This window comes from Rhinopithecus roxellana, chromosome 7 (genome assembly GCF_007565055.1).
Source record: "Rhinopithecus roxellana isolate Shanxi Qingling chromosome 7, ASM756505v1, whole genome shotgun sequence".
In the NCBI taxonomy this organism is placed as follows: Eukaryota; Metazoa; Chordata; class Mammalia; order Primates; family Cercopithecidae; genus Rhinopithecus; species Rhinopithecus roxellana.
Genome location: NC_044555.1, coordinates 27,511,272 through 27,529,545, shown reverse-complemented (window position 1 = coordinate 27,529,545; position 18,274 = coordinate 27,511,272). Strand labels below are relative to the sequence as shown.

The 18,274-nt window shown below is 48.3% G+C and overlaps 1 protein-coding gene across 2 annotated transcripts; it reads left to right on the top strand.

Moving 5' to 3' along the window:
* Positions 1-2,329: 2,329 nt before the first annotated feature.
* On the top strand, positions 2,330-18,129 carry USP11 (ubiquitin specific peptidase 11). Of its 2 annotated transcripts, none has more exons than XM_010366128.1 (21): positions 2,330-2,677; positions 9,104-9,213; positions 9,385-9,515; positions 9,828-9,945; positions 10,338-10,483; positions 10,626-10,687; positions 10,813-10,915; positions 11,316-11,489; positions 11,580-11,738; positions 12,120-12,344; positions 12,477-12,560; positions 12,665-12,759; positions 13,163-13,369; positions 14,263-14,315; positions 14,447-14,689; positions 14,782-14,852; positions 15,136-15,248; positions 16,845-16,994; positions 17,077-17,192; positions 17,418-17,506; positions 17,600-18,129. In XM_010366128.1, the coding sequence occupies exons 1-21, from the start codon at positions 2,379-2,381 to the stop codon at positions 17,735-17,737; spliced, it is 2,886 nt and encodes a 961-aa protein (XP_010364430.1). In that variant the 5' UTR covers positions 2,330-2,378; the 3' UTR covers positions 17,738-18,129. The 2 variants fall into 2 exon arrangements, with proteins under 2 accessions (XP_010364430.1, XP_030789386.1); XM_030933526.1 differs by having other exon boundaries at positions 2,358-2,677; positions 14,450-14,689.
* Positions 18,130-18,274: the final 145 nt, after the last annotated feature.

Genomic DNA, 18,274 nt, shown 5'->3' with positions numbered 1-18,274 from the left:
GGCCAGGGATCAATGACACAACCTGGGATTTGCTCTCAGGTATGAGGATAGTTGAGACTTTTATTTCCTTTGTCCTGTGAGTTCCAGCCCCAGTCCCACCATCTTGGGCAAAGCCAAGGATTATTTTCCAAGCAGAAGAGGTGGGGTGAGCAGGGCCAGGCAAATACTGCAAGTAATGGCAAGCCTAATTAAGTGGCCATTTACTAAAGCCCAGTGGTGGGGCCCATGGACTTCTAATCACTCTACTGTGTTTTGTTTGTTTTTTGAGACAGTCTCTGTCGCCCAGGCTGGAATGTAGTGGCACAATCTCGGCTCACTGCAACCTTTGCCTCCTGGGTTCAAGCGATTCTCCTGCCTCAGCCTCTGAGTAGCTGGGATTACAGGCATGCGCCACCACACCCAGCTAATTTTTGTATTTTCAGTAAAGATGGGGTTTCACCATATTGACCAGGTTGGTCTCGAACTCCTGACCTCAAGTGATCCACCCGCCTCGGCCTCCCAAAGTGCTGGGATTACAGGCTTGAGCCACCAAGCCCAGCCTCTACTGTGTCTTTGTAAGCACTTTAGTGATGTTTCAGCTTGCAGCCTCATGGTGCCATGATGACTGTCATGTCCCCAGAGGTGGAAAAACAAGCAGGGAAAAAACAAAACACCTTCCTTACCTGCCTGTTTTCTTTTAATGGCTGGAACTTCCACAAGCTCCTCAGCAGACTTCCGGTGCCATTTCTTGGCTAGAATCAGATGACATGGCCACTTCTGGCAGCAACGGAGGATGGGAAAAGGAGGGCCTTGCAAAGGGGGACAGGATTGCCAGGGTGGATTTAAAAGGATTAGAATTCACCCAACTGCTCTGGGAAGTGGTAGGGTCACTGGTGTGGGCAGAGGTTGGCCTCTGGAAGGTGAAAAAGCGGTCTAGGGCTGGAGGTCTCTTGGATTTACCTGGCTGCCCAGATAAATGGGGAGGGGGAGTCTGCAGAGGGGTAATGGGGAGAATCCATTCAGAAAATCTGACAAGATTCAACTGGGCTTAAAGAGCAGCTATCTGCCATGTGTCTGACTCAACTCAAATGCCACTTTCTTTGGGGACCCTTAACTGAAAGGGCTGCTCCCTTACCTCACCCAGAGCTTACAAAACTGACCCCTCATCTATGCCAGGTCTGGGCTGGGGGCTGAAATCAGAATAATAATCTATGTCAGGTCTGGGCTGGGGGCTGGAATCAGAGTAATAAAGACACAATCCCTGCCCCGCAGAGGTTAACTGAAAATAGGTAAATTATGAGATTGTGAGGGGGAAGGGAGGTTCTAAATTAAAGTCATCACCAACAGGGCTGGCAGCCCTGGCAGAGAAAGGAATAGCATAGCCTAGTGCAGTGGTTCTCAACCAGAGACATTTTTCCCCCAAAGGACATTTGGTAATGTCTGGAAACACTTGGTTGTCCTGAGGGGTACTACTTGGTATCTAGTAGGTAGAGGCCAGGGATGCTGCTACACATTCTGCAATGCCCACAATAAAGAAATGACAGTGCTGAGGTTGAGAGACCCTGGCCTAGTGCAAGGCTTCTCAAACTCTGGGCCTCGGGATTCCTTTATGTTCTTAAAAAGTTTAAGACATTCAAAAGAGTTCTTGTTTATGTCATATAGCCTCTGGATTCAGAAGCCTCTGGATAATTACACTGTACACCCCGAGAGAATGAGAGTGAAAAAGTATTGTGAAAATAGTTTTCATTTTGTGAACCCCCAAGACGAGTTTTGGACCGGTAGACAGGCTGGGACCACACGGTTGGAGAATGTTTGACCTGGTGTTTAAGGTCATAGCTCTGGAACTAGATTTCTCAAGTTTAAACTGCAGCTCCACCACTTATTAGCTGAGGGACGTTTCTGGTACTCAAGAGTCCAGTTGTTACCCATGGGTGATAAGGACAGTACCTGCTGCCTGAGGCTACTATTTTAGTCCAACAAAGCACTTAAACTGGGCGGACAGTTAGTTTAGTTATGATTGCTATGACTCCAACAAACATAAGGCCTGGGGCTAACTTGCCTTCAACACCTTGTCTAGTGAATAAATCTAGTTCAGGAAGAGAAACAATGACCCGCAGGCCTAGGTGGGTCTCTGGAGGTGGAAACCTCTTTTGCATTGGGTTTTGATGGTTAAGGGTAGTACAATGAAGGGCATTCTGATCAGGCTAACAAAAACGCTGCTCCCAGGGTAGGAGTCCTCGCCCACTTCGGGAACCTCAGCCTCCACTTTCCATGCCACCTGTGCCCTAACTCTACAGGGTGTTGGAACCCCACAAGGCACTTTTGTCTTTCTTGGTTCCCACTGAAGATTTTACCCCACCTAGCCCTTCGACGCGTCTGTGCGCGGGGCCATTTCCAATATGGCAGTAGCCCCGCGACTGTTTGGGGGGCTCTGCTTCCGTTTCCGGGACCAGAATCCGGAAGTGGCTGTTGAGGGGCGTCTTCCAATCTCGCACAGCTGCGTTGGCTGTAGAGGAGAACGGACAGCGATGGCGACGGTCGCAGCAAATCCAGCTGCTGCTGCGGCGGCTGTGGCGGTGGCGGTGGCTGAGAATAGAGAGCCACAGCGCAAGGAGCTGCCAGGCCTAGACAGCCAGTGGCGCCAGATAGAAAACGGCGAGAGTGGGCGAGAACGTCCACTGCGGGCCGGCGAAAGCTGGTGAGGCTGGGCTGCGGTGAAGCCTCGGCAGAGGGGACGGTGGGGGCATTGAAAACCGCTGGAGATTCGGCGGCCGAGGGCCGCGGGAAAGCTGCTGCGGGGTCCGGGGGCGGGGGAGTGGCCGGCGGGACAGCGGGCTAAAGGGGCGGGGAAGTGCCTTTGAATGAATCGCAACGTCTGGAAGAGGGGCGGGGCTTGTGTGGTGCAGTCTGACGCCTGAGAACAAAATGGGGTTTGTTGTGATGAGACCGGTTTCAGCCCTGGAGGTGGGGCCGGGCCTGCGTAGTGAAACTGCGTAGGAACCTGGGAAGAAGGTGGGTTCTGCGACATAAGGCGGGGGCGCGGCCTGCGCTGCGTAATGCAACTTTTGGGGGCGGGGAGCGGTCTCCGATTGCTCCGGGGCGGCTGGGAACGAGGCGAGCTTTGTGACGTCAGCAGAAGAGCGGGACGGAGCCGAACGGTCCGAGGGAGGGAGCGGGGACCTGCGTGGGGGAGGAGCCTGGAGCCTGGGAACGAGGTTAGGTTGCTGACGTGAGCCGAGGGGCGTGCTCTGAGGCCGAGGGACGACAGTGGAGGGGAGGTGGTGCCTATAAGGCAGAAAATGGCGCCTGCGAGTAAGCAAAGTTTATAACGCGCAGAGGTTTTTTATTCTGGCAGAAGCCTTCCCGAGTGGAGAGAACGTGCAGGTGATTAGCACGGGAGGGGCCTTCCATGTTCAATTGATTTTCTGTCTTGGTACTGTTTTGTTTTTAGAATCAAGAAAAAGTCGTTTTTTAAAAAACCGATATTTTTGATAAATCGGGTTGTTTTACTGATTTCTTGCCAAACAGTGCTTCTTGAGATTTACTGCTTCTGGGTTCATTTTATTTCTGGCCGAGTTGCATCTGGTTTTTTAATTGTGAAATACGTAAGACCTAAGAAGATTATATAAAACATTTACGCAGCCCGGATTGACGAACATCCTTTTAAAATAAACGGCTACACTCTTCAAAAATGTCAGGGTCGTGAAAGACAAAGGCTGAAGAACTGTTCTAAATTGAAGGAATTAATGCGATTTAACGAGTCATGATAACTAAATGGCACCATGTGATCCTCGATTGGATCCTGGAACAGAAAAAAAATAAATTATTTTAAAAATCAATTTTTTATCATAAGATTATTTTTGTCTTTTACTGTAAAAGGCAATGGAAACATCGGTGAAATTTTATTAAAGTGGGTAGATATTAGTACTACTAATTTCTTAATTGTGATCATTGTGGCATGAAAAATAATACCCTTGTTTATAGGAAATGCTGAAAAATTTAGGGATAAGAACTCATTGTGTAAGCAGTTTATTCTCAAATGCCTGAAAAATTCGCATATATAAATTTATATATGGTGAGGGGAAAGGGGAAATTGGGGAGATGTTGGTCAAAGGATACAACATTTCAGTTAGATAAGAAGAATAAGTTCAGATCTGTTGTACAACTATAGTTAATAAATTCATTGTATACTTGAAAATTGCTGAGAGAAGATTTTACATGTTCTACCACCCCCCAGAAAATTGATAAGTATGTGAGGTAATGGATGTAATTAATTGCCTTGACTTAGTCATTCCACAATGTACACATAAGTCAAAACTTCATGCTGTACACCATAAATATATACGATTTTTGTCCATTTTAAAATAAATAAAAATACCAAAAAAGAATGCATGTAAAGAAACAACGATTGAGCAAATGGGTAAAATATTAGATTTGGAGGATCTGGATGTAGGACATGTGGGATTCTCTGTATTATTTTTGCCATTTTTCTCAATCTAAATAATAATTAAATAAAAACGTGTGAATTCACCACCCAGGTTAAGATTCAGAACACTATCTTTAGAAATCCTTCTTTGCCCCTCCCAGATGGAAATTCCCCTTCTTGCTCCATGGGAAACTGTTATCCTGAATTTTGAGTTAACAGTCTCTTCCTTTTCTTTAATGTTTGACCACAACTGTATGCATCCCTAAGTAGTATGTATTGTCTAAGCTTTCACTTTATACATATATGAAATATATATATAAAATTCTACTGGATGCATACTGTGAGCCCTTCTCTTCCTGTCAGGTGATACATGGTATCCACACGACATCATTCGTGATGTTAACCTTGATCACTTGGTTATGGTAGTGTTGGCCAGGTTTCTCAACTGTAAAAGTACCATTTTCCTCTTTACATATGCAATAATTGTTTTTAAAACATGTATCATGTCCAACGATTCCTCAAAAGACTCCTAACAGCTTCCCATCTCTTGCAACGTAGATGCTAAAATCCTTACAATGAATTGTAAGGCTTTATGAAGCTGGTGTCCAGCTTTTATTCTGAGGTCTTCCCAGATCTCTCCTCTGATTACGCACTCTCTCTCTGTCTCCATCCAGGCCGGCCATATTGGACTCTTGCTGTTCCTCAGACACATCTAATCTTAGGGCTTTTTCGAGTGAGGTTTACTCACTACAGAGTTCTTTAATAACCACACCAGTGAAATGCGTATCTCTGTTACTGGGGAGATGAGTTGAGATTTTCCAGATCGGGAATACAAACCCAAGCCGTGTTTTTCTGCCATTACGTCATACCTTTCCTGCAAGAAAAAGCCTCATTTCATCCTGAGAATAAACAAAATAACCACAATGTTTTATAACCCATTTGAAGATGTTCAAAAGGGCCTTGAGGCTTTGGTCCTTGCCTCCTCCTACCTTTGTGGCCTTGTGATTGTGTCACTGGTAGATAGGACATTACATCCTGTCATCCTTGACAATACCCTTTAAAATTACCCCGCCAGTACTAGATTTTCTTTTGGGATGATGAAATATTTTGGAACTAGGGAGAGGTTGTGGTTATACAACATTGTGAATGTTCTAAGTGCCACTGAATTGTTCACTTTAAGGTGGTTAATGTTATGTGAATTTCACCTCATTAAAAAAATTACCACACAAGTGTTGGTTCAGTATTGAAGCTGGTTTGTCTCTGCTGTCATGGGTATTATCATGAAGCATTTTTGCTAAACTCCACTTTGTTAATGCTTCTCTATTTAGATAAGAGCAAAGCATCTCAAGGTTCTTTATTGCTGTCCATTTTCCATTTTATAGGGGTTTGCTGAAGTGGCCAGGATATATGTGTTTATAAAGCATTTTGAAATCATGGACTAACCCCAAATCATATATCTTGTATCAGTATTAATATTTGCACCTTCTGTCTTTCGTCAGCTGTTAGATTTGGGTGAGAGTAGTTAATTAATTTGGTAATCACAACTGAATTAATTTCTGGGAGAAGCTTATATTTTAAAGCAAATTCAAATCTGTAATAATATAGCCTCCTTGGAAATTTTCACTTTTTCCTTTTGTGGGATGAACCATCTTCAAACACAGACACAAGAGAAAACTAGAAGAGAGAAAGTAAAGAATTGTTTAGTGACTTTTTTCCATAAGCACATATTTCATATCATTTCAACAAATTTGAGGAAGCACAAATAAACTTAAGTGACTTTAGCAAGATCAGTTGTATCTGTATATACTGGCAACAAGAAACTAGTAAATTAAATTGTACTATACCATTTATGATAGGATCTAAAAAATTGAATTACCCAGCTGTAAATATAATAATTTGGGTGTTATTGGTACAGACCATGACACCTTTGTTGTGACTGCCACCTGGCCTGACAGAGATTGTGAGACATCCTGATACCAGAGATGTTACAATGATTTTTTTAAAGTGTCTTTGACTTGAAGCAATATGGTAATAATATTCTGTGAAAAATTATGTAAAACGTCAGTCCTCCATGAAATCTATAGAAATTCAGCCTGTGGCCAGGTCTGGAAGTTTTGCTTACCACTGTACAGAGTGATTTTAATGTTAATTTTTGTTCAAACTCTGCTTTTAAAAGGAAGTTGAGCAATTCCTACCTTTGCATTGGAAGGTACTGTTAACTATAGCTTTACTGAACAAATTAATTTCATAGACTGGCTACGGAGGCAAGTAAAGCCACAAAGCGTGGATGGTGGTGTGTGTGGTGCAGGGTTGGGTTTGAGCACTGAGCCACCGGCACAGAAGGATTTGTTTCCCTGGTGTGAGTGATATGGCAGGGTCTGTGGGGGTCAGTGCAGCAAAAAAAACAAACAAAACCAACAAAAAACTCACAGAAATGTTTGCCTATCCAGGTGACTTGTGACTATTCCAAGATTTATCTGTCCCTCCATCCTCCCACCTCTCTGATCCTTTCATGAACAAGGGAAAGTTGACATTTTAAAGAATCACGTTAATGAGGTTAAATTGGGAGAATCACTTGAACCCGGGAGGCAGAAGTCGCAGTGAGCTGAGATTGTGCCACTGCACTCCAGCCTGGGCGACAGAGCAAGACTCTGTCTCAAAAAATTATGATAATAATAGGTTAAATTGCTGGAAAACCAACCAATATAATGTTATATGTATTTCATCAAATTTGGTTATTTTTTAAAAAGCATTTATTTGAGGCTGCTCAATATTTGGGATAGCCTTTTATGTGTCAGAAATGCCACAGTAGAACAGGTGTATGTGTTTGTGTGTGTTCAGGCAGGAGGAGGTTTATGTCTGTGAGCTTTTATGTCCAAGCCCTGAAGTCCAAGCTGTCAGAATAATGACAGCTAAAATTCATTTAGCACTTACTATATGTCAAGTATTTTCCACACTTCAGGATTTCTCACAAAGGCAGATTTCAATATAGTTCTAAATGGTTATCCTTGTAGTACATATAAGTTTCACCTTTAAAAGAGAGCTAGTTGAACTGTATACTGAAAAATGGTTGATGGTAAGTTTTATGTTACGTGTTTTTATCACATTTTTTTTTTTTTTTTTTTTTTTGAGACGGAGTGGCTGGAGTGCTGTGGCGCAAACTCGGCTCACTGCAGGCTCCGCCTCCCGGGTTCACGCCATTCTCCTACCTCAGCCTCCCAAGTAGCTGGGACTACAGACGCCTGCCACCACGCCCGGCTAATTTTTTGTATTTTTAGTAGAGACGGGGTTTCACCGTGTTAGCCAGGATGGTCTCAATCTCCTGACCTCGTGATCCGCCCACCTCAGCCTCCCAAAGTGCTGGGATTACAGGCGTGAGCCACTGCGCCCAGCCTTTATCAAAATTTTTAAGAGAACCATACGCTCAGAAATTTATTATAAAGCCAAAATAAATTCTAAATTAAAAAATGAACCATAGCAATATGCAGTTCTTTTTTTTTCTTTCTTCCTTTTTTTTTTTTTTTTTTTTTTTGAGACAGAGTCTTGCTCTGTCGCCCAGGCTGGAGTGCAGTGGCCGGATCTCAGCTCACCGCAAGCTCCGCCTCCCGGGTTTATGCCATTCTCCTGCCTCAGCCTCCAGAGTAGCTGGGACTACAGGCGCCCGCCACCTCGCCTGGCTAGTTTTTTTTTTTATATATATTTTTAGTAGAGACGGGGTTTCACCATGTTAGCCAGGATGGTCTCGATCTCCTGACCTCGTGATCCGCCCGTCTCGGCCTCCCAAAGTGCTGGGATTACAGGCTTGAGCCACCGCGCCCGGCCTCTTTCTTTTTTTTTTGAGATGGAGTCTCGCTGTGTCGCACAGGCTGGAGTGCAGTGGTGCAATCTCGGCTCACTGCAACTTCTGCCTCCAGGGTTCAAGCGATTCTCGTACCTCTGCCTCCCAAGTAGCTGGGATTACAGGCACGTGCCACCACGCCTGGCTAATTTTTTGTATTTTTAGTAGAGACGGTTTCACCATGTCAGCCAGGCTGGTCTTGAACTCCTGACCTCAGGTGATCCACCAACCTTGACCTCCCAAAGTGCTGGGATTACTGGCGTGAGCCACTGTGCCCTGTCTTTTTTTTTTTTTTATTTTGTTTTTCATTATGCAGTTTTTGAAGGAAAACCTTATGGTTCTTTTTAGCATTTTAAATTCGTTGCTCCTTTTAAGCAGATTTTCACGATTTATCAATCCAGTTCTTAGCTGAAGAATTATGCTTCCATTGATATATCCTTTAGAAACAAACACGTAATGAATGGCTAAAGCCTTATAAAATCAGCTGCAGATGGCAGATATCTTGAGCCTGACTTAACTGGGTTATCCCACAGACTAATTCAAATGAATTATCTTTTATTCTAGAATAAAACCCCATGTTTCCTAGCACTATAAGTATGGACTTTTTGTTGGTTTGTTTGCCATTGTTGAGCACATTTTCTGTTTTTAATCAGATTTCTTTTTTAATACTAAGAAGTAATCTAACATACAAATCTGAGCTTCACTGAATAAATTTTGCTTCTAATTTATTTTTATATGATGCTGAAACTTTTCATCTTAAATTATAATGTGTCGATACTTTCAGTCTGATGGGCATGGGAAGTTGTATAGCTAACCCTCAGCTACCCATGTAATACCCTTGTTACCTGTCTGGGCCCCAGGTTCCTTGTGGAGAAGCACTGGTATAAGCAGTGGGAGGCATACGTGCAGGGAGGGGACCAGGACTCCAGCACCTTTCCTGGCTGCATCAACAATGCCGCACTCTTTCAAGGTACAAGGCCTCTGCCTCCTCCTCATCTCAGCCCTGGAGTTCTTTTCCCTTCCATCCCTACAGATGATCATAAGCCTATTCTGTGTGCTAGGTCACTGGTGGGGTGGCCAGAATTATTTGTCAGTTTCCTTTGCTAATTCTTCCTCTGCCATCTCCACCCCCGCCCCACAGATGAGATAAACTGGCGCCTCAAGGAAGGACTGGTGGAAGGCGAGGATTATGTGCTGCTCCCAGCAGCTGCTTGGCATTACCTGGTCAGCTGGTATGGTCTAGAGCATGGCCAGCCACCCATTGAACGCAAGGTATAGTGGATGGGGAGGGTGCATGGTGGGGAGTGGGTAGTAAGAAAGCCTTGTAGGCCCAGCATGGGTCCAGATCCTTGTATGCTGGGTAGGTACACATATGTCTGCTCTCTTCCCCCTCCTAGTTCATCATACAGGTATCTTTGTGTGTCTGCTGTGTGTGTTCCCCTGTGTGGCTCCCTTTACAGACCATTGTATATGTGTGTGTGTATGCTATGTGTGTAAAGCAGAGTGTGTGCTCCTCTTAGCTTAGAGGTCATAGCGCCGTGTCTGTGTGGGTACACCTGTGTCTGCACCCCTCTACCCTTACAGGTCATAGAGCTGCCCAACATCCAGAAAGTCGAAGTGTACCCAGTAGAACTGCTGCTTGTCCGGCACAATGATTTGGGCAAATCTCACACTGTTCAGTTCAGCCATACCGATTCTATTGGTGAGTCTGAGGGTCACAGAATGGGTTGGTGTTCCTAGCTACTGGTCCCAGCTCAGTGACTTGAGGATGCATAGAGTTAAGCTGTAGCTGACTGAGAAGGCACTGGTCAGACTTTGGAAGACCCAGAAGGCATTGGCTAAATTGGGTGGAGGCACTGAGGGGATCTCCTAGAGTCCTGAGGGTATGTGAGCTACAATCCAGTGGCTTACATGGTGTGGCAGAGTGTATTTGCTGGAAGTCTCCAGTCTGGAGTTGTGGGCCAGTCATTTGGAGACTGAGGACACAGGTGTTGAGCAAGCATGTGAGGTCTGTAGGGATGTCAGGTATGCCCAGATGAATCGATCATTTTGGGTCTCACAAAGATCTTGAATGCACTCCATCACCCTGCACAGGCCTGGTATTGCGCACAGCTCGGGAGCGGTTTCTGGTGGAGCCCCAGGAAGATACGCGGCTTTGGGCCAAGAACTCAGAAGGCTCTTTGGATAGGTTGTATGACACACACATTACGGTTCTTGATGCGGCCCTTGAGACTGGGCAGGTAAGGATGGGGAGGGCTTTTCTGTTCAGGTGGACTGGCAGATAGATTCATCTGGCAGTACTCAGGTTGGGGGAAATTAAGGCTAGGTACCCATAATGTTCTCCATTTAATACTTTTTCTTCTTTCTCTTTCTCCAACCCAGTTGATCATCATGGAGACCCGCAAGAAAGATGGCACTTGGCCCAGCGCACAGCTGCATGTCATGTGAGCCCTTGGGGTATCTGGTCCAGAGCGGGGGCGTCCCACAGTAGGCAAAATGATTTAGCCCATGAGCACATTACACTCCCATGCAGCAGGCCCTCAGCTGACAGTTTCTCATGCAACCCCAGGAACAACAACATGTCGGAAGAGGATGAGGACTTCAAGGGCCAGCCAGGCATCTGTGGCCTCACCAATCTGGGCAACACGTGCTTCATGAACTCAGCCCTGCAGGTTGGGCCATTATAGTTGTGTCTGGCACAGCCACGGGGTTGGGCTTTGAGAGCTAAGGATTGGGGACAGAGCTGGGGTCCTAAGGGGACTACGGGGCAAGGGGTCAGGCTGAAAGCTAAGGCCCCACAAGTCTGAAATGACACGTCCACATTCATTCCTGAACTATCAGCCTCTTCTTCCAGCTTGTCCTTGTTTTCCCTCTTCTCTCCCCTGCTCTCATGTTCTTCCTTCTCGTGAAATCCTAATGCCTTCTCTCCCTTACTCTCCTGCTCCTCTCTCTCCTCCCTTCCCCTTCCCTCCCATTTTCCTCTCTCTTCCCTCCTGGCTTCTTTTTCTGTATCCTCACTTTGAACCTTCTGTCTCCCCTCTGCCTCATTCACCTGACCCCTGGCCCCTGCAGTGCCTCAGCAATGTGCCACAGCTCACCGAGTACTTCCTCAACAACTGCTACCTGGAGGAGCTCAACTTCCGCAACCCACTGGGCATGAAGGGTGAGATTGCAGAGGCCTATGCAGACCTGGTGAAGCAGGCGTGGTCTGGCCACCACCGCTCCATCGTGCCACATGTGTTCAAGGTGTGGCTCAACCCTGGGCATCCCCGACCCCCTACTTCTCTTGGCTCTCCTGACTCCCTCTCACTCTGGTGACCCTGCCCATCTTCTTAGAACAAGGTCGGCCATTTTGCGTCCCAATTTCTGGGCTACCAGCAGCATGACTCTCAGGAGTTGCTGTCATTCCTCCTGGACGGGCTGCATGAGGACCTTAATCGGGTGAAGAAGAAGGAGTATGTGGAGCTGTGTGATGCTGCTGGGCGGCCGGATCAGGTAGGCTGCCCCCGCATTTGCAGTCCCATTAACACCACTAAGGCCTCTGCCTCGGGGATTTTCTGGCCTCCCTGGGATACTAACACAGTACCATTTTCTGTTAAGTTCCTCTACCCTGACGTCAACTCCAGCTTCACTCCTAACCTTAGCTCCAATACCATATCTGCCGCCACACTCAACCCAGAGTGAACCCCAGCCCAGTCTCATGCCCTAAATACCCCCAGTCTTGACCGTGAACATAGTCTCCGTGTATCCCTAGCTGGAGCTCTGCCTCTGGACTTTAGCAGTGGCCTTCCCCTTCACCCCATTTGAATGCAGCCCAAGGCATGATTTCCTCCTACCCTGGGCAAGCCCCACCACCCACCATGACACTATCAACAGGAGGTGGCACAGGAGGCGTGGCAAAACCACAAACGGCGGAACGATTCTGTGATCGTGGACACTTTCCATGGCCTCTTCAAGTCCACGCTGGTGTGCCCCGATTGTGGCAACGTATCTGTGACCTTCGACCCCTTCTGCTACCTCAGTGTTCCACTGCCTATCAGCCACAAGAGGGTCTTGGAGGTCTTCTTTATCCCCATGGATCCGCGCCGCAAGCCAGAGCAGGTGTGGGGCAGTGGGGGCCTGGGGACATGATGAGGGACACGTAGAGTTTGATTAGCTGCCATAGCTCAAGGCTTCCTGCATTAACTCACCACAAGCCCTTTTGGTCTTTTGTGGATACTGTTTCTCCCTTAGCACCGGCTCGTGGTCCCCAAGAAAGGCAAGATCTCGGATCTGTGTGTGGCTCTGTCCAAACACACTGGCATCTCGCCAGAGAGGGTGAGACTGCAGAAGGAGGCTGGATGGGATTCTGGGGCAAGGAGGCAGGAGGGCCTGGAGAGGCCATGCAGACTAACAGCCCCCTCTCCGTATCCCATTCCTAGATGATGGTGGCTGATGTCTTCAGTCACCGCTTCTATAAGCTCTATCAGCTGGAGGAGCCTCTGAGCAGCATCTTGGACCGCGATGATATCTTCGTGTGAGTGGGGATGACGTGGAGATGGCAGTCCCTTAGGAACTTGGTCCACTTCCTTTTGTATGGTCCTGCCTTAACCACCTTCTCTCTTCCCTGCTCTGCCTCATTCACTGGGCACCTGCCCTGCGCAGAGCTTCAGCCACGTGCCTTGGGAGGCTGAGGCAGGATAATGGCATGAACTCGAGGGGCGGAGTTTGCAGTGAGCCGAGATCATGCCACTGCACTCCAGCCTGGGCAACAGGGTGAAACTCCATCTCAAAAAGAAAGAAAGAAAGAAAGAAAGAAAGAAAGAAAGAAAGAAAGAAATACTTTCAGGCTGTGAGGATGAGTGGGTGGGGCAGCCACGGCAGAGTTAGGGAGTCTCTGGGGGCCCTGATCAGGTGTGCCTGCTCTCCACCCCCCACAGCTATGAGGTGTCAGGTCGCATTGAGGCCATCGAGGGCTCGAGAGAGGACATCGTGGTTCCTGTCTACCTGCGGGAACGCACCCCTGCCCGTGACTACAACAATTCCTACTATGGCCTGATGCTTTTTGGGCACCCCCTCCTGGTATCAGTGCCCCGGGACCGCTTCACCTGGGAGGGCCTGTATAACGTCCTGATGTACCGGCTCTCGTAAGTGTCCTCTTCCCCAGGGGCGGGGGTGGTGGGGTCTGAACTCCAACTTGGGTGTTTAGCTGCTTGTTTGACACCTCCCCTGCAACAAACGAAAGACAGTCCAAACTTTACACGGACATAGAAGAACTTGTAGGGTTTTTTCTGTCTCTAGACCTCTGGCTTTGCTACTGCCTCTCTTGGGTGCTAGGGATACAGAGGTGAACAAGATGCACAAAACACAGACAACTTCATCTTGTCTTCAGTTGTCTCTCCTGGGGTCAGTTGTCCTTCCTGGGAGAGTCTTGGTCTTTTGTCTTTTTGCTGACAAATTTTCATTGTGCCAAAAATCTACAGTCTTTACCGTGGCACACAAAACATTGTGTTATCAGAATTCTAGCCCCTCATCTTGCACTCAGAAGTCACTCCTTAGAGGCCTTCCCTGATGGGAAGTTACAGCTGGCATGTGCCTGTCTAGCAGTGGCTTATTAGACTAAAAGTCCGCGTTCCACACACTTTTTTTTTTTTTTGAGATGGAGTCTTGCTCTGTTGCCCAGGCTGGAGTGCAGTGGCACAGTCTGGTTCACTGCAACCTCCATCTCCTGGATTCAAGCAATTCTCCTGCCTCAGCCTCCCAAATAGCTGAGATTACAGCCGTGCGCCACCACGCCCAGCTAATCACACTCCACACCGCTGACTGGGACACAAGTTCCTTTATTCTCAGGCCACTGCTGACAGCCTTGGCCTCTTCGTGCATTTATGCATCACCCCCTCAGCCCTCTCACACCTCAAATTCAGAATGGTTTACGTGTGGGTCTACCAATGGCTTCCCATTATCATCTAAGTAAAATCCTGGGCTCTATCCCCACTGTCCTTGTACCCCTGTCTTGGGAGTCTCCTCTGCTCTGTTGCAGACGCTATGTGACCAAACCCAACTCAGATGATGAGGACGATGGGGATGAGAAAGGTGAGGAGGCTAACAGTCAGTGGGCGGGGGCTCTGGGTTAGGTCTGACCCACACGGGGTTCGTCTAGGTGTGCATTGCAACTTAGCACTTGAGGCTCACACCTTCCCATCTCTCACATCCTCCTGTCCTAGAAGATGACGAAGAGGATAAAGATGACATCCCTGGGCCCTCAACTGGGGGCAGCCTCCGAGACCCTGAGCCAGAGCAGGCTGGGCCCAGCTCTGGAGTCACCAACAGGTGCCCATTCCTCCTGGACAATTGCCTTGGCACATCTCAGTGGCCCCCAAGGCGACGGCGCAAGCAGCTATTCACCCTGCAGACGGTGAACTCCAATGGGACCAGTGACCGCACAACCTCCCCTGAAGAAGTCCATGGTATTCTCCTTTGGCTATCAGCGAGGGCTGGGGAGGCCGGAGGGGAGATTTCCTGGCAGCAGGAACCATGACCATCTCTCCCTCGCCCCCAGCCCAGCCATACATTGCTATTGACTGGGAGCCAGAGATGAAGAAGCGTTACTATGACGAGGTAGAGGCTGAGGTAAATGAGATCCCAGGGATGGGGGGTACTTTCAGCTCTTGCCCCTCAACTCGTCGTACGTCCTCCCCACAACTCCTCTAGCTGGGAACAGAGCCAAGAGATCCAGGTCGAGCCTGGTCTTGGGGCCTGAACACCTACTGAGAGCTCCAGGGCCTGAGGTTCCTAGCTTCAAAGTCGGTGCTCTGACCCACTCGGTGTGTGTCTCCCCTCCTGGGCCCCTACTCCCCATTTCTCCACCCGTCCTCACACCCGGCCACCTGGCCGTCTGCTCACCCAACCCTAGGGCTACGTGAAGCATGACTGCGTTGGGTACGTGATGAAGAAGGCTCCCGTGCGGCTGCAGGAGTGCATTGAGCTCTTCACCACTGTGGAGACCCTGGAGAAGGAAAACCCCTGGTGAGGGCCAGAGCGGGGCCTGTGTGTGGGGGTTTCATTGGATGGCACTACTATATTTAGCTTTTTTATTGTTTTTTTTTCCGAGACAGAATCTGGCTCTGTCACCCAGACTGAAGTGCAGTGGCGCAATCTCGGCTCGCTGCAACCTCTGCCTCCCAGGATCAAGCAATTCTCCTGCCTAAGCCTCCTGAGTAGCTGGGATTATAGGCACCCGTTACCATGCCTGGCTAGTTTTTGTATTTTTAGTAGAAACAGGTTTCGCCATGTTGGCCAGTCTGGTCTCGAACTCCTGATCTCAGGTGATCTTGTCTTCATCTTGTCTTCAGTTGTCTCTTCCAAAGTGCTGGACACTTCCAAAGTGCTGGAATTACAGGCGTGAGCCACCGCATCCGGCCTATATTTAGCTTTTTAAATATATCTCTCTCCTCCCTCCTCCATGCTCAAACCTTTCTTGCTACCCTGGCCACCGATCCCCTGAGCAGACTCCTACCCCAGAGCCTTGACCTGGGCTGTTCCTTCTCCGGGAATGTTGTTTCCCAATGATCTATAGGACTTCACTCCTTATGATGCTCAGGTCTCCGATCAAACATGACCTCATCAGAGAGACCTCCTCTGACTACCCTGTTAAAAATCACCCTTCCCCACCATCCCCCTCCATCCCCTCTCTGTGCTCTTTTCTTCCTAGCCAAGCATTACTTTCTAGCTCTGCGATGCCACTTGATGTCATGTCTTCTATCCCCTTTTGTGTTATTTGTCATCGTTACAGTCAACTCCTTGAGGGTGAAGACTTAAGTTCACTGTGTGTTGCTTCTACCTGTTTATAATAGTGTTGAGTGTTCGGTTCATGCTCAGTAGGCACTTGCAGAATAAACAAAAAGAGAATCAAAACCATACTCTCTAGTCTCAGAAATAAGAGCAGCATGTCCGTGGAGCAGAAATGGAACAAAAATACAAAATAGTTCCAAAGGGTTAAGCAATCAATAAATACTGCTGAATGAATGAATGGCTAAAATATGAAGAGAGGAAACTAGAAGGATAGAGGTGGGCTCTAAAATAAGACTAGCATCTCATGGAGCAGAAATCAAACAAAAATGCAAACAGTAGTATGAGCGCATATAGAAAAGACAATCAGTAAGCACTTGACGAGTGAGTGAAAGGATTTTAACAGGAACAGAGCAAACGAGAATACTTGATGGGCTAATAGTAAGAGCAGTGTCTCTGTGAGCCAGACATGGCACATGAGAGGCAGTACAAAGGGCACACAGTAGGTGCTCAGAAAGTCTGTTTTGTCTGGGCATGCTGGCTCATGCCTGTCATCCCAGCACTTTGGGAGGCCGAGACAGGTGGATCACCTGAGGTCAGCCTGACCAACATGGCGAAACCCTGTCTCTATTAAAAATACAAGAATTAGTCGAGCATGGTGGTGCATGCCTGTAATTCCAGCTACTCGGGAGGCTAAGGCAGGAGAATCCCTTGAACTCAGGAGGAGGAGGCTGCAGTGATCCAAGATCGCGCCACTGTACTCCAGCCTGGGCAACAGAGCGAGTCTCTGTCTCAAAGAAAAAGTCCATTTGCTGACTTGGGCTCTGTCTGTAGGTACTGCCCCTCCTGCAAGCAGCACCAGCTGGCCACCAAGAAGCTGGACCTGTGGATGCTGCCGGAGATTCTCATCATCCACCTGAAACGCTTTTCCTACACCAAGTTCTCCCGAGAGAAGCTGGACACCCTCGTGGAGTTTCCTATCCGGTCAGGGGCCAGGGAGAGGATGGCTGGGGGAAGGCAGGGAAAGGAGGGGGTATACCAGTATTAACCCTTTCCCCACCCACAGGGACCTGGACTTCTCTGAGTTTGTCATCCAGCCACAGAATGAGTTGAATCCAGAGCTGTACAAATACGACCTCATCGCGGTTTCCAACCATTATGGGGGCATGCGTGATGGACACTGTATGTGCCAGGCTGTGGGTGGGGCCTGCCGTGGGGGGCGATCAGGACACTGTATGTGCCAGGCTGTGGGTGGGGCCTGCTGGGGGGTGATCAGGACCTTCCCAGTGAGTGACTAGGGATGTGAGTCAGTGGTGAGGTTATCGTGGTGGGAGGAGTGACAGAGTGAATCTGGACACTTCTGAGAGGCAGGAAGGGTGGATGAGGATAACTGTTCCTCCCTTTCAGACACAACATTTGCCTGCAATAAGGACAGCGGCCAGTGGCACTACTTTGATGACAACAGTGTCTCCCCTGTGAATGAGAATCAGATTGAGGTGTGACTTCCATCCTCCCTCATCCCCTTCTTCCCTTCTGACTCCACCTTCCCACCCCTACAATCCACACTGACTCCTGTCCTCTCCCCACAGTCCAAGGCAGCCTATGTCCTCTTCTACCAACGCCAGGACGTGGCGCGACGCCTGCTGTCCCCAGCCGGCTCATCTGGCGCCCCAGCCTCCCCTGCCTGCAGCTCCCCACCCAGCTCTGAGTTCATGGATGTTAATTGAGAGCCCTGGGTCCTGCCACAGAAAAAAAAGCTCTCTCTGCAATCTCGCTTCTCGTGTCCGCCCCTCTTCTCTTATTCGTGTTAGGTGCCCCCGCCAGACATTGCAGGCTTAGTCGTGGCTACTGTTTTCCTGTGCCGCTGCATCGCTCTCTCCCAGGAAAGAACAGGTCGTGTCTCCTCCTGGCAGTGCGCGCCCCGCCTGTGTTTGCCCTTCCCAGCAGTTGACCCTCCCTTGTAGTCTTTATTTATGGTCGTGCCCTTCCCTCTCCTCAGCCCGAAGTGTTCTGCGTGGGTGGTGATGGGGGTTCACCTGAACACAGAGTGTATTTTCTTATTGAGGACCTGTACCTTCTGCTGTCTGTGTGTATATATAAAGCGCCAGTCTGCTCCCCACTCAGCAGTGTGGTTTTTTCCTCCGTGGACTTAACTAAGCACCAGTTTTGTGCCTGTGTTCTGTGTTCTTATCAAAGGCCAGGTGTGTGATGGGTGCAGCTCTGAGTGATTAGTGAGCACCAGCTGTGGGCTGGGTGCTGCCGTT

Coding starts and splice junctions, on each gene's coding strand:
- USP11 (XM_010366128.1), top strand. CDS start 2,379: ATGGCAGTAGCCCCGCGACTGTTTGGGGGGCTCTGCTTCCGTTTCCGG. Junction 10,688..10,812: donor AGCGCACAGCTGCATGTCAT/GTGAGCCCTTGG, acceptor ATGCAACCCCAG/GAACAACAACATGTCGGAAG. Junction 13,370..14,262: donor GTCCTGATGTACCGGCTCTC/GTAAGTGTCCTC, acceptor GCTCTGTTGCAG/ACGCTATGTGACCAAACCCA.